Raw genomic sequence first — 13,711 nt, forward strand, 5'->3', positions numbered from 1 at the left:
TAATATTTTTTCCTCATTTAATGAGTGTAATGATAAAGTAATGTGTTTTACATCAGATCCACACATACTTTACAGACCATGAGCTGCTACCTTGTGTTTGATGCTTTACTGTATGTTGCCAGTGTGTATGTATATACAGTAATTAAAGGAAAACACCACCATTTTTCAATATTTTACGATGTTCTTACCTAAACTTAGACAAATTGATACATACCTATCTTTTATCAATGCGTGCACTTTTAATCTTTGTACAGCGCTTCTTGAATGTGTTAGCATTTAGCCTAGCCCCATTCATTCCTTAGGATCCAAACAATGAATTTAGAAGCCACCAAACACTTCCATGTTTTCCCTATTTAAAGACTGTTATACGAGTAGTAACACCAGTAAGTATGGTGGCACAAAATAAAACTTTTGTTACCATAGGAATGAATGGGGCTAGGCTAAATGCTAACACATTCAAGAAGCGCTGTACAAAGATTAAAAGTGCACGCATTGAAAAAAGATAAGTATGTATTAATTTATCGAAGTTGAGGTAAGACAACCCAGTCTCACCCCATTTCGTCAATATTTGACGACACTTGACCATTCGTCAATATGTGACGCGGAGGGTATACTTTTCGCGTCATTTTTTGACGAACTGGGGACTTCAATACTATTACGTCCGTTGCATTCTCTTCTCCTATTTTCTTACCAATTTCGCGTCGGTTTAGGGTTAGATTTACATAATGACATCCCTACCCAAACCTAACTCTAACCCCAACGCCAGGTGACAACTGTTTAATTTCGCGTACACGGTTTAATTTTGCGTAATCTAACCCTAAACCGACGCGAAATTGGTAAGAAAATAGGAGAAGAGAATGCAACGGACGTAATAGTATTGAAGTCCCCAGTTCGTCAAAAAATGACGCGAAAGGTATACCCTCCGCGTCACATATTGACGAATGGTCAAGTGTCGTCAAATATTGACGAAATGGGGTGAGACTGTGTTAGGTAAGAACATAGTAAAAGAATGAAAAACTGTGGTGTTTTCCTTTAACAGGGTTCCCATGGGTCTTTGAAATCCTTGAAAGTTTGATAATCTGGGGGGGATTCAAGGCCCTGGAAAGTTTTTAAAAAGAAACATAAATAGATATAGATCATTAAAAGTGCTTGAATATATGTTGTGCAAAAATATCTATTTATATTAATCCCTGTGTAGTGTAGGATGACATCATAAATACTTTAGACTTTTTTAGGGAACGTGCTAAACTGTTATAAATGCTTATATCTCCAGTATGCAAATTTTGATTCATACCAAAATGCTTTTTTGCATAGTCGTGTTTGACACATGAAAACTGTAACAGTGTATCTTACAATGTAGCCTTGCTGTGAATTGAAATGTGTCTCCACATTAAGTGCTTGGATTTGATGGTATTGGACCTGGAATGTCCTTGAAAGGTCCTTAACTGTGAAGTTTACCAAGATGTGGGAACCTGGCTTTAAGAAATCATTTATACCTGCGTCAGTCCCGATTATAAAAAGGGTGCAGGGGTGAATCAGGTTTTTTGTTAGGTCTGTAAGTTATATTGTGTATTGTTTATGAGGTTTTACATGTTGTATTTCTTAATTTGTATAAGAAGAATATTGTTTTGTGCTATTTACACAAAACAATTTTTTATTATTTGTGTGTACATCACAGGTTTTTTATTCCCATCTTACATTGTGTGTTTTCATAATCTAAATCTAAAAAACCTTGCTTCACCTCTGAAATGAACTATATTTTCAGCTGATGTCATCTGGCCCACTTTTTAGATAATACTGAAATATGAAACAGGGTTTCTATTTGATAATGATGTCGATTTTGAATTTGTGTCTCTCCGTGTCTCTCTGTAGATAAGTTAGATGATGATTTTGAGCCATCGGTGGTTTGTCATCGTCCAGAAGCTTTGGAGCAACTAGAGGCCCAAACAAACTTCAACAAGAAAGAACTACAAGTGCTCTACAGAGGCTTCAAAAATGTACGCAGTTACAGACTTTGGTATGGTTTTAGAGAGGTTTTGGACACTTTTTAGCCTGGAAGACCAACTGACCCACCAGCTTTATATAGCTCCCGCTTGGAAGCTTGGTCACCTTGGCTTAGCTGGTTGACTGGTCTTAGCTGGTTTAAGACTCATAGCTGGTCCTCCCATCTTGACCAGCTAAAAAAGTGGCCAAAGCCCCTTTAAAACCAGCCTGCTTAACCAGCCAGAACCAGGCTGGGAGACCAGTTAAACCCAGCCAACCATCTTGGTCTGGTTTTAGCTTGTCTTTTCACTAGGGACACTAAGCAGCTTGTAACATTGTGATAGTCACATTAACGTGTGTTTTGTGTTTTTATTACTGTTTCACAGGAATGTCCCAGTGGAGTTGTCAGTGAGGAGACCTTCAAACAAATCTACTCACAGTTTTTTCCCCACGGAGGTGTGTGTGCGTTACTCCTGGGATTATATTTAAACAAAATCCCATCACTTTTTCATGAATGATTCCTCAAATGTGACATTTTAGGATTAGATGGTATCAGAGTTTTACCTTTTTCACCTGGTGATAAAACTGCTCAAACTTGCCCTAGTCTTACAATAAAAGACAAATATGAGATCTAATGTCACTTTAAGTAAAATGTGTGTATATACTGTAACATCTGACTTTCTCACTGCAGATTCCAGCACATACGCACATTATCTGTTCAACTCTTTTGACTCCACCCATAATGGATCCATCAAATTTGAGGTGATCGCTCACACTGTGTTTATTATTGCTTTACGCATATTTTTATATCACATATAAATCACTCTTGCCATTCTCTCTCTCTCTCCATCTCTCAGGACTTTGTGACAGCTCTCTCCATCTTGCTAAGAGGCTCAACTATAGAGAAGTTACAGTGGACCTTTAATCTTTATGACATAAACGGAGATGGTTACATTAATAAAGAGGTGTGAGCTGATACTAAATGTCAACATTTGGACGCACCCACTCAATATTTTCTATGCATCAAAAAAATGCATTAACCCTTTAAAGGCGGGGTGCATGATCTCTGAAAGCCAATGTTGATATTTGAAATCACCTAAACAAACACGGCACTACCCCAATAGAATCTGGAGCTTCTTTTGATAGATCCGCCCCACACATACGCAACCCAAGCAACGATGTCGGTTAGTAGACACGCCCATTACTGCTGATTGGCTACAAGTGTGACTCTCTTTTGTGTTTTTCAAAAATCACGCACCCCACCTAGGGTGAAATGTGATATGCACTTTTAAATTAATATAATTCTGGCATTCTTTGGTCTTATTGTTGTGAATATTAAAATTTATTAAAAAATAAAATAAATAAAAATAAAAATAATACAATAAAGTATGTATTTTATATTTAAAGGATTAGTCAATTTTCTTTTTAAAAAAAATCCAGTTAATTCACCATGTCATCCAAAATGTTGATGTCTTTCTTTGTTCAGTCGAAAAGAAATTATGTTTTTTGAGGAAAACATTCCAGGATTTTTCTAATTTTAATGGACTTTAATGGACCCCAACACTTAACATTTTTAATGCAGTTTTATTTTGCAGTTTCAAAGGACTCTAAATGATCTTAAACGAGGCACAAGGGTCTTATCTAGCAAAACGATTGTCATTTTTGGCGAGAAAGATAAAAATATGCACTTTTAAACCACAATTTCTCGTCTTCCTCCGGCTGTGTGACGAGCCAGCGTGACCTCACGTAATTGCGTAATGACATGGAAAGGTCACGTCGTGTTACATATATAAAACGCACATTTGCGGACCATTTTAAACAATAAACTGCCACAAAGACATTAATTAGAATCATTCCACATACAACAACGTCGGAACGGTCCTCTTTCTCCACACTTGTAAACACTGGGGCGTAGTTTCGCATACGTCATCCGTGACCTCATGGTATGTCACACAACCGGAGGAAGACGAGAAGTTGTGGTTTAAAAGTGCATTTTTTTTCTTTCTTGCCAAAAATGACAATTGTTTTGCTAGATAAGACCCTTATGCCTCGTTTGGGATCGTTTAGAGTCCTTTGAAACTACAATATTAAACTGCATTAAAACTGTTAAGTGTTGGGGTCCATTAAAGATTGGGTCCTTGATTTTTTTCAAAGAAAATTGACTAATCCTTTAAAAGAAACATAAAAATGTAAATGGTTTACACCCAAAATGCTAAAAAAATAAAGCCAAAATTATTGGCTAGTTCTGAACCAAATTTTAAATTAAAATAACAAAAATTTGGTTTCTGTCACACTTTTAGTGGTTTTACCAACAACGGCCACTAGGTGTCATCGGTTAGTTGCATAATCTTGTCACAAATGAATAAATTACTGTCACTGCATTATTATGAATACAAAAAGGTTTTGAAATAATATTTAAACTACATTCTAAGAGCTTTCCAATGATACATAGATTTAGATTTAAAGGATATTAACAAATAAAATGTTATAACACCTTGGGCCCAGCTGTTGACATTTTGCAAAATGATGATGAAATATGAAAACTGTCTGTTTTAGGAAATGACAGATATAGTCAAAGCCATATATGATATGATGGGACGTTTTACATATCCTGCTCTGAAGACCGACACAACCAAACAACATGTGGATGCTTTCTTTCAGGTCAGATACATACAGTATAATAGTGGTGCAACGGATCGCAGTTGATCCGTGATCCGTACGGATCACGACCCACGGTTCGGCTCGCATGTGATTCGCGGATTAATACGCAAATTTAAATAGGGAAAGTTTATCATTTGTAAGTATTATAAAGGTTTGCAAATGTTAACATTCAAGTGATTTTAAACAGTTTAACTGCAAAACGGCGCTAAAGTGATCAGTTTACTTTACGCACAAACGCACGCGTGCGGTCCAGCTCGAGTCAGACATCATCCTTCAAAGATCAGAACTCTTGATGTTTAAATTTCAGAGAGTTGCGCTACTCTCTCTCATACTGTAGTGTATTAAAATACATTTGGCTAATAGAGCAATGAAAAACAACGTAACGTTTTTATGTGGGACGACTGTAATGCTGCGCCGTCTGTAATTCGCCCTCTGTCTGTGTCTGTGCGCTCGTTTAAGGGGACTCGGTAGTGCACAAACGGAGAGATGCAGTCTGTGCATATTTGGTCTTAAAGAGACAGTAAGCTCAATTGACCTACTTAAGTCTGTGTCATTAATGTTAATCAAAGAACCCAAGACAAAGAGAAAATCACTGCTGAAGCTTTAAAAAAATAATAATTACATTTAATTAATACAATAAATGCAGTGTTATTATTCATTAGATTTCTGTAACTAATGATTTTAGACCTTACTTAATGTGCAACCTTGTTCTTTTTATAAATGTTTGTAATTTCTTGATTTGTTATTAGAATTTTCCCATACTTTTTTTTTGCTGATCCGAAAAATGATCCGATCCGTGCCTCAAAATCCGTAATGTGATCCGAACCGTGAGTTTTGTGATCCGTTGCACCCCTACAGTATAATAAATCTGCACAGTGAGATGGTGTCTGTCATTAACACAACTGTTTATATATATCAATTATATTTATATTATTTATAGAAAATGGACAAGAATAGAGATGGAGTCGTCACACTGGATGAGTTTATTCTCTCCTGTCAAGAGGTACATTTTCATGTCCAAACATGCATACTATTTGTACTACTTCTGTTGTTTGTGTACTGTGCACAGTATGCCTGATGTCTGTATGTGTGTCTAATACCTGCATGACCTACAGTGTTTGCCAAAATGTGCAGTAACATAATGTAGCACACTGAGATACTGTATCCCACAATGCAGCACACTTGCATTTCCAGTGTGATGCATGAAATGCAAACAATAATATTTATAGCATACCTATGTTTAGTTTATGTAGGAATATACTGTACTAGGAACAGTAAGCAGTGAGGTAATCCTCTCTTAAGTGTATGCAGTGCCATCTAGTGGTGAAGAGGGACTATTGCAGTATACTTTAAATGTAAAGCTTCATTTGAATAAGCAAGCACATTTTCCAAATTCAGGTTTTTTTACTCTTCTTCATGTCACTCATGTGTTTGTCTCTTCTGTTTTAATTTCCTTTTCAGGATGCAAACATCATGAGATCGTTGCAGCTCTTCGAGAACGTCATATAGCCGCAGGAAGAAAAGATGAAGAAAATGTGACTGAGTGAGTGGAGAAATGGAGGGAATGAAACATGAACTTTAAAGCTGATCTGTGTCCTGTCAAAAAAAAAAAAAAACAGGAAGAAAACTTTGGTCCCTATCCCTTTGGTCCCTTTGGTGTGACTGTTTGATTTGACCTCTCTTTTGGTTACTGTAGCAATATGACAACCGTTCGCTTAACATGCTGGAAATCAAGTTTGTCTGTGATTCACCTGAACTTATCTGACCTGTTTCTGTTACAGAAAAATCTTGTCTATAACCATACAGGAAAAGCATATCAGTTACATGTAGCGGATAGATCTGAAGGAGTCACGGTGGGTTATTTTATGCCCAGTGTGTTTCATAAGTCAAATGAAAGTTTATTTATAGAGCACCTTTTTAAAACCGCAGGTGTTTACCAAAGTGCTGTATATACAATATAAAATAAACATTAGAACTAAAAAGCATAAAAAATAATAAAAACAATAAAAAATGCAATAAATACAATTAGTACTCTCATACTGCATTATATGCCGTACTATACAAATATGTTTTTAAATGTGATTTAAAAACAGAAAGTGAAGGTAGCCTACTCTTGAGTTACTGTGATAAATCCTAAAATATCATAATATTTAATGGGTCCAAGCATTTAGACGTGTTTAAGAACTGTTCATGGGAGATTTATGTGAAATGTTGTGCAGAACAAAAACCGATTTGCTCGACATTCATGCTAATCACTTTTTTTCAAACTGCACTGCAAATATTTAGCCCTTAACTATTTTCAGTGGCCACTTTATAGATAGAAATGTTTTTGCTGATCCTGTAGGTTTAGTGGTCTATATGAACCAACCAATCAGAAGTCCTTCGACTGGATTTGCACATCATTTAGTTTTATGCAGACTAAAGTGTTCGTCTCTAATGACGATGTGTTTGGTTTTTTACAGTTTTATCTGTTGTATTATAATATTGTGTTTGTGCTATCCTGTCGATAGGATCAGCACCTGCTGTTGATCGGATGTTTGTCTTTGTCCATTATTGTGAGTTTGTCGGTTGTCACTTGTTGGCTTGTGACTGCTTTTAGCTCCACCTATTCCAATCTCTGCTTCCTGATTGGTCTGTTTGTCTGTCAGTATGAGAGGGGGAATATTTTTCACGGGAGAATCTCACATAAACATGTCACTGTCAGCAGTTTTAATAGATTCTGAAATGTAAATAAGTAACAAAGTAAGTTTTTTTTTTATACCGTATATCCTCTTATGGGTCGATGACATGCATATTTTTGAGTCCGGGCATTATGTACTTGATACATTTATGACATGTCACTTTATTTTTTAAACCTATTTAGTTTAAATACACTTTCAGTATTTTTTAATAATAAATACATATTTTTGTTTTGGTATCTCAAATTTGTAAAATGGAAAGGCATGGCAACTGTCCTTAATAGTATGGAGTTTAAGACAACTGGTTAAAATTTTTTAATTATTAAATAATTATAATTATTTAATAATTATTAAAAACTGTTTAAATTATTAAAAATTCTAAATAAGATACTTTGGCCCTATTTTATGTTTAAAACCATTCCTATAAACAAATTTCTATAATATCTGTAGTTGCTAGGATATTAAAAAAACTTTTGCCCAACAATATGGATAATCTAAAATGTCAGGGTACAACTACAATCATGGGTGTTTTATTAAGAATTGAACAAGTATAAACAGTAAACATGACATTAAATAATGGTCTTTGTGGCTTAATTAAAAGTTTGTAGATTCCTTTAAATACTGAAACAATTGCCACTTCAATGTAATGAGTAGGCTGGTACACTCTGTGTCAGCTGGTACAACCAATGTAAAACTAAAAAAGCTATATTTTAAATCACATTTTAATTGCATTTAAAAAGTATTTTTATGAATTTGATATCACAGGCAGAAGTCAATTAAATGTAAATTCATTGCAGAGGTCAGGTGGTGCAACCAGAAAGTCAAAGGGTGCAATGAAGGAAATAATAATATTATAATATATTATATTATATAATAATAATATTAAAAAGAATACATTAAAGGTATAGTTCACTTTAAAATGAAAATTTTGTCATCATTTACTCATCCTCATGTTGTTCTAAACCTGTATTCATTTCTTTTTAGCAGATATTTTGATAAATGATGGTTAACACACAGCATATAGTGACCATTGACTTCCATAGTAGGAAAACAAATAATTTGGAAGTATTTTGATAAATGATGGTAAGCATACAGTTGACAATACCCATTAAATTCCATTCTATTTTTGTTCCTATGGAAGTCTATGGTCATTATTATTTTGTGTTCATCAGAAAAAAGACATTCATACAGGTTTAAAACAACATGAGGATGAGTAAATGATGACAGAATATTCATTTTAAAGTGAACTATCCCTTTAAGGTCAATAATTTTAATAAGCTTAATAATTTAGTTGTCTATAATTGTTTTTTTTTATTTATTATTGTTCATAAATTTATAGAAAATCTTAGTTTTATGGTAAAGTTGTTTTACACTTTCAAACTATTTATAAATGCTACTATGAAATAAACAAACAAACAGCATATCACAGGGAGTGCATTAAAATGTATCTGGCAAATAGAAAATGATTAGTTGTACCACCTGACATTTAATTTAAATGGGGATTTCAAAATATTGTAAAACAAACAATTAAAATAAAACTAAACAAATAAACAAAACTTTTTTGACACATTGTTCCTGATTCAAAAATATGCATTACATACATTTTTTTAAAGATTTTTTCCCCTTAGGGTAGATCGGGTCACACTTTTCACACTGTCTAACATATACTGAGCACCATACATCACAATGGTATAAAAACTACGCTTAACCCTGGTTTATCTTCGTTCTTAACCGTGCTTTTAACCCTAGATTAAGGATCATTTCACACTTGTTTAGAAGCGGGGTTATCCCTGAAATGAACCCAGGGTTAATGGTTTCCTGTAACAAGTAACTATGAATGCAAAACAAAAATACCAAGATGATGTAAAAATATTTTTCCACACTTTATTAAGTTTTTGCAGAGTTGTCATGTTTAATTGTTGACAGGACTTGTGAGATTCTCTTGTGAAGATTGGTGACTCCCTGTGAAACTGCAGTCTTGACCGTTTTGATTGACAGGTGCCATATCAAGCCATAGCAATCACTGTGTGTGTGCGTGCGTGCCTGTGTAAACCCTGTTTCTCTGTGTTTTACTGTGTCAAAGCTGTGAATCGCCAAACTTAGTACTGTTTAATGCAGCCATAATGCCACCTTACTGTGATATCATTTAACATGAGACATAAAGATAGTCAGTTTGAAATGATGTTAGAAGCCCAATATGATACTGTGATATGAGTCATTTCTGATTGAAAATGAATATTTAATGAGAAAAACATGAAGACCCAGGACTTCATTTCATCTATCAGAATTCGATTGGATGAGGGATAGACACAAGTGCTGTGATTGGAGAACGGGGGATACATTTAAATGACTCGGTGATGTCAGACCAGAAAAGAGAATTGTTACAGAGAAAGAGCAAGTTGTTACATTTTGATACAAAATAAATAAACAACAAACAAACAGTTTGTTTAATTTTGAATACTGTGCAGAGATAAATCATTCACATAAGATTGGGAACATGTACTGAATGAAGAATGTAAATCAGTTTTGATTACTTATTAACTGAAGTAGTTGCAAAAACACCTTAAAATGTGAAAAAAGCCATCAGTTTTATGATCAAACTTGTGCTGTGATTTATCACATTCATAAACAGTCCCGGCAGACCATAAATATGCTCTGTTAACCACAGTATAACTTTTTTATTGCTTTTATTGATCATTTTTTGATCATATAATAATGTTTATGAAAGATCACTGTGCCAGTACAGCATGTTAAGTTTCAAATACGTTATATGATATTTGATTTATTATGCACTATATATTTTATACTTTGCCTGAGTTTGCCAGAAAAATTGAACTAGAAGTGTTAGTGTGTTTGAGAGTGAATGCTGTTGTTTTTTTAATAATGGTGCGATTCAGGATGCTATAGTTAAGGGCAAATAACTAAACAGGGCCGAGCGGTGAGAAACTAGAAAAGTAATATGTTCCTGTGGTTAAATGAGATTTTTCTAACAGGACACAAGCAAACTTTGATGTGACATCAGACAGACCGACCAACAGACAGACAGGGAGATTAAATATCCTCTTGTTCTTGTTGTATAAACTGCTATTTAACAATAAAAATGTCAATGCCTAATGTTGATTGTTCTGTGGTATATTTACTCACCTTTGCTTTTCCAGCCACAAGCATGTCAACACGGATAAACGCTGGACAGTTATTTATTTTAATAACATAAAATGTTTCATATTTGTTTTTGTATGACCAGTACAGTGTTTTTCATAGATGCTTTCTTCAAACAGCTGATATGTACAAGACTGTGTTGGGTTGTTGCCAGTTAGTTCACTGAACCTTTTGCCGTTGCTTTTGTTTTTAAAGTTTTGTGCAAGTATTTTACAGACGTCAATAACGCTTTCACCTCACTGTTTCCACAAAAAAGTGCATGGATTGCACTTTACATATAAAATGATTTATCAAAAAGCAGATAGCAGTTTCTTCACATTCTGGAAGTGCTCCTCTGGACTTGTTGAATCGGAGAATGTGTCTTCTAGGTATCCAGCACCCATCTATGGGCTGTTTTAAGCAAGCGTGGTGCTTGTCGGGACCATTTTACCAGGTCTCTCCTGGGCCCAAGGCTGGAGGTTCTGGAGGGCAAAGAGGGAAGTGTTGTGCACACACAGAGGATCCGAGGACACCGATTCACTTATGGACTTTTGGAGGGCGTCAGCCTGAAGCTGAAGCAGCATCCGATTGGCTTGTTGGCGGCCTGCCTCTCTTTCCTCTGCTGTTTGCCTTCTAGAGGTTTGGAAAATTTTCAAGAAAGGTAAGAAAAAAACAATTATTAATAGCACATAATTAGCATGCATGATCACTTATAAATCTCCCAGAAAGTTGATACATAGCATTGGGTTAAAGTTTGCAATTAACAGCAGGGATTTCACAACACCATGTGCGTAAAGGTGTCTTAAATGTTCCTTGTAAGGCTGTATGAAGAAACATTAACATGCTCTGAACCCTTCAGGTTATAAAAGGGTAAGAACTCTCACCTCCACTTGGTCCTCCGGTTTTGGAACCAGGTTTTCACCTGCGCGTCCGTCATCTTCAGGTTCTTGGCGAGGGATGCGCGCTCCGCGCTGGCAAGATATTTCTGTCGGTGAAAGCGTTTTTCCAACTCACAGATCTGAACACGCGAGAACGACGTGCGGGGCTTTTTGCGTTTCGGCGGAGTTCGGTTCTGATACGGGTGACCAATCCGCCGGGTCACCGCAAAGGGAATAAGAGCTGAGACAAAGTGAGCAAAACAATTAAGGTCAGTGACTTTTATTTACTGTGCATAAATGTATATAAACAATTGGAAGTTTGTTTCGGACAATGTTATTAATGATGAACTGCATAAGTTTATTACAGCCTATAATGCTAATCTGTGGTCACCTGCGTCTTTTCAGATTCAAATTAGACCAATCTACGTTTGAAAATAACTAACCTAAAAAGTTTTGACCACTCTTGATGAAAATAATTTAATGACTAACTTGTAAGACTACTAAACAATTTATTCAACCGGCCACTGATCATGTTTCGCATAATATAGGTTCAGTTTTCATGCAGGAAACAAAAAGTTGCTTTTAAAATAATCAAAACGTGGATTGTGTGATTTGTAGAGTTTGCTTGTTGAATATTCTACTTATTTTAAAGGAAATGTTATTACATTTTGACAAAAATATAAGCCCATCTGATATAAATGTACTTTATATATTTATATAACACGTCTTCAAAACATGATGATGTATTTATTAAAATAAAACACAAGAACGCTGTAGTATCTATTGGTTTGAGTCGATTAAATGATTTGATAGACTTTATATTTAATTAAATTAAATTTAATTGTTTTATGTTCAGGACACATTAGTAATCAATCAAACCTATTTTTGTTCTTCAATAAAAAATGTTGTGTTGTTGAGAAATTAAATATTTTTTAATAATTTGCTAATGTGATTTTTGTTGATAAAACTAATAAATATGCAATTTATAGTATGTTAATAATTGTTTATTATTAAGTTTCCTCTTTAGACACAATGTTAATGCTCTCTCAGGTCGCGTCCGCTAAATCAATAAAAGTAGTTTAAATGTTAGTAGGATTTTTATTCTTTCTTTAGATCTGTTCAATGTTTTGGAAAAGTTTACATTACTTATAAACCTTTGTTTAGTATGAAATACAAATTTTAATATTTGGTACCAGGTGTTTACCAAATGCAGAACAGTCAATTATCCGGCATTGATCTGTGTGTCGTGATGAGTGATTTTCATATCCATTCTTGTCTATTACCTGGCAGTCTCTCTTTGGAGAACCTGCGATTATTGTCCATCCACGGGAAACACAGACTTCCCAGTGTCGGTACTGCGCTCACCATTGACGGCGGTACAGAGGCAGTCAGAGGTCTGTGCGCCGGAACCCGAATGACCCCGTTGGGCACAAAAGTTCCGCTCATTCCAAACATCCGCCCGGAATCCTCTAGTGAGCCCGTGATCCCTGAGAGAGAGACGGGCAAAGCGGCATGAGGAGCAACGCTCGCTTTATTTGGGCTTCCAAGACGACTGTTATCAGGACCACCGTTATCCACAGTGCTTCCGCCGTGCGCACGACTGCTTTCCGCATCAAAGGAGCCCAGAATCCGGTCGATCCCGAATCGTATGGGTTCCTGATTGGCTTTGGATGACGGTTTTGGTTCGTTGAGCTCTGGACTGTGGTCTCCGCGCTCCATTATTTTTCTCTGACAAACCAAAAGCCGTTGCGCAGCTAATTATAACACTTACAACAAACGAAATCACGTTAAATGTGGCGAAAATCGTTTTAATTTAACAGCTAATTTGTCCATTGTTTCAAATGGCCGTGCGCTTTTCTCTTTCTGTTTAAAGTCTCGCCACCGTTCCGCGCACAGTTGAGTCGAGCGTCAAACTGTCGAGTTTCCACTCCGCGTCTCTTGCCAAAGTCATCTGCTCAAGATTTCATTGGTTGACTGTATCCAATCGTCATTATCGCTGTCTATTGGTTGACATTTAGAGATAGAAAAAAACTGAACTGAGTCCCATCAAGTTATCCAATATAAACCAGCAATCAGATTCTGAAATGCGCTTTGGTTGTGGCTGAAAGATGCTTAATTGCTGTTTATTAGAGCACGACATAATTTATTTACAGAGATCTCAACGTTTCTCATTATTTACAATTAAATTAACATTTTACGCACAAACTTTGTATTTACCTTTATTAATAAAATTATGCCTGGATATTTTTTTTGTGTGTGTGTAGGAAATTTTAATACTGGCATCAATTTATTTTTAGTTTAAGTGAATGTTTGATTACAGAAGTGATTTACGAAGGATTCATGCTGTCGACAGAAATTGGAGAATATCTCTGT

At 35.5% G+C, this 13,711-nt stretch overlaps 2 protein-coding genes across 5 annotated transcripts in view; one reads left to right on the forward strand and one right to left on the reverse strand.

The window, feature by feature from the left end:
- Nucleotides 1-9,158, forward strand: part of kcnip1a (Kv channel interacting protein 1 a) — a 38,444-nt gene extending 29,286 nt beyond the window's left edge. For all 4 annotated transcript variants that reach the window (XM_065274736.2, XM_065274731.2, XM_065274744.2 and 1 more), the window contains 7 exons: nt 1,873-1,997; nt 2,370-2,439; nt 2,675-2,745; nt 2,841-2,948; nt 4,540-4,644; nt 5,585-5,647; nt 6,106-9,158. In XM_065274736.2, the coding sequence (XP_065130808.1) occupies nt 1,873-1,997; nt 2,370-2,439; nt 2,675-2,745; nt 2,841-2,948; nt 4,540-4,644; nt 5,585-5,647; nt 6,106-6,153 (590 nt within the window). In that variant the 3' untranslated portion in view covers nt 6,154-9,158. The remainder of the gene's footprint in view (nt 1-1,872; nt 1,998-2,369; nt 2,440-2,674; nt 2,746-2,840; nt 2,949-4,539; nt 4,645-5,584; nt 5,648-6,105) is intronic.
- Nucleotides 9,159-9,192: 34 nt separating this feature from the next.
- Nucleotides 9,193-13,281, reverse strand: tlx3a (T cell leukemia homeobox 3a). Its single transcript, XM_065274720.2, has 3 exons — nt 12,622-13,281; nt 11,345-11,579; nt 9,193-11,093 (listed from the first exon to the last, which is right to left on the reverse strand). Exons 1-3 carry the CDS (start codon nt 13,055-13,057, stop codon nt 10,877-10,879), a joined length of 888 nt encoding a protein of 295 aa, XP_065130792.1. The 5' UTR covers nt 13,058-13,281; the 3' UTR covers nt 9,193-10,876.
- Between the last annotated feature and the right edge of the window lie 430 nt (nt 13,282-13,711).

Source organism: Paramisgurnus dabryanus, chromosome 16 (assembly GCF_030506205.2).
Source record: "Paramisgurnus dabryanus chromosome 16, PD_genome_1.1, whole genome shotgun sequence".
NCBI lineage: Eukaryota > Metazoa > Chordata > Actinopteri > Cypriniformes > Cobitidae > Paramisgurnus > Paramisgurnus dabryanus.

What these genes read in the sequence shown, in the direction of transcription:
- tlx3a (XM_065274720.2), bottom strand. Translation starts at nt 13,057, where the DNA reads ATGGAGCGCGGAGACCACAGTCCAGAGCTCAACGAACCAAAACCGTCA. An exon ending in CTCCAAAGAGAGACTGCCAG is followed by an intron (nt 11,580 to 12,621) that starts GTAATAGACAAG and finishes ACTTTGTCTCAG; the next exon opens with CTCTTATTCCCTTTGCGGTG. An exon ending in AACCGGAGGACCAAGTGGAG is followed by an intron (nt 11,094 to 11,344) that starts GTGAGAGTTCTT and finishes CCAAACCTCTAG; the next exon opens with AAGGCAAACAGCAGAGGAAA.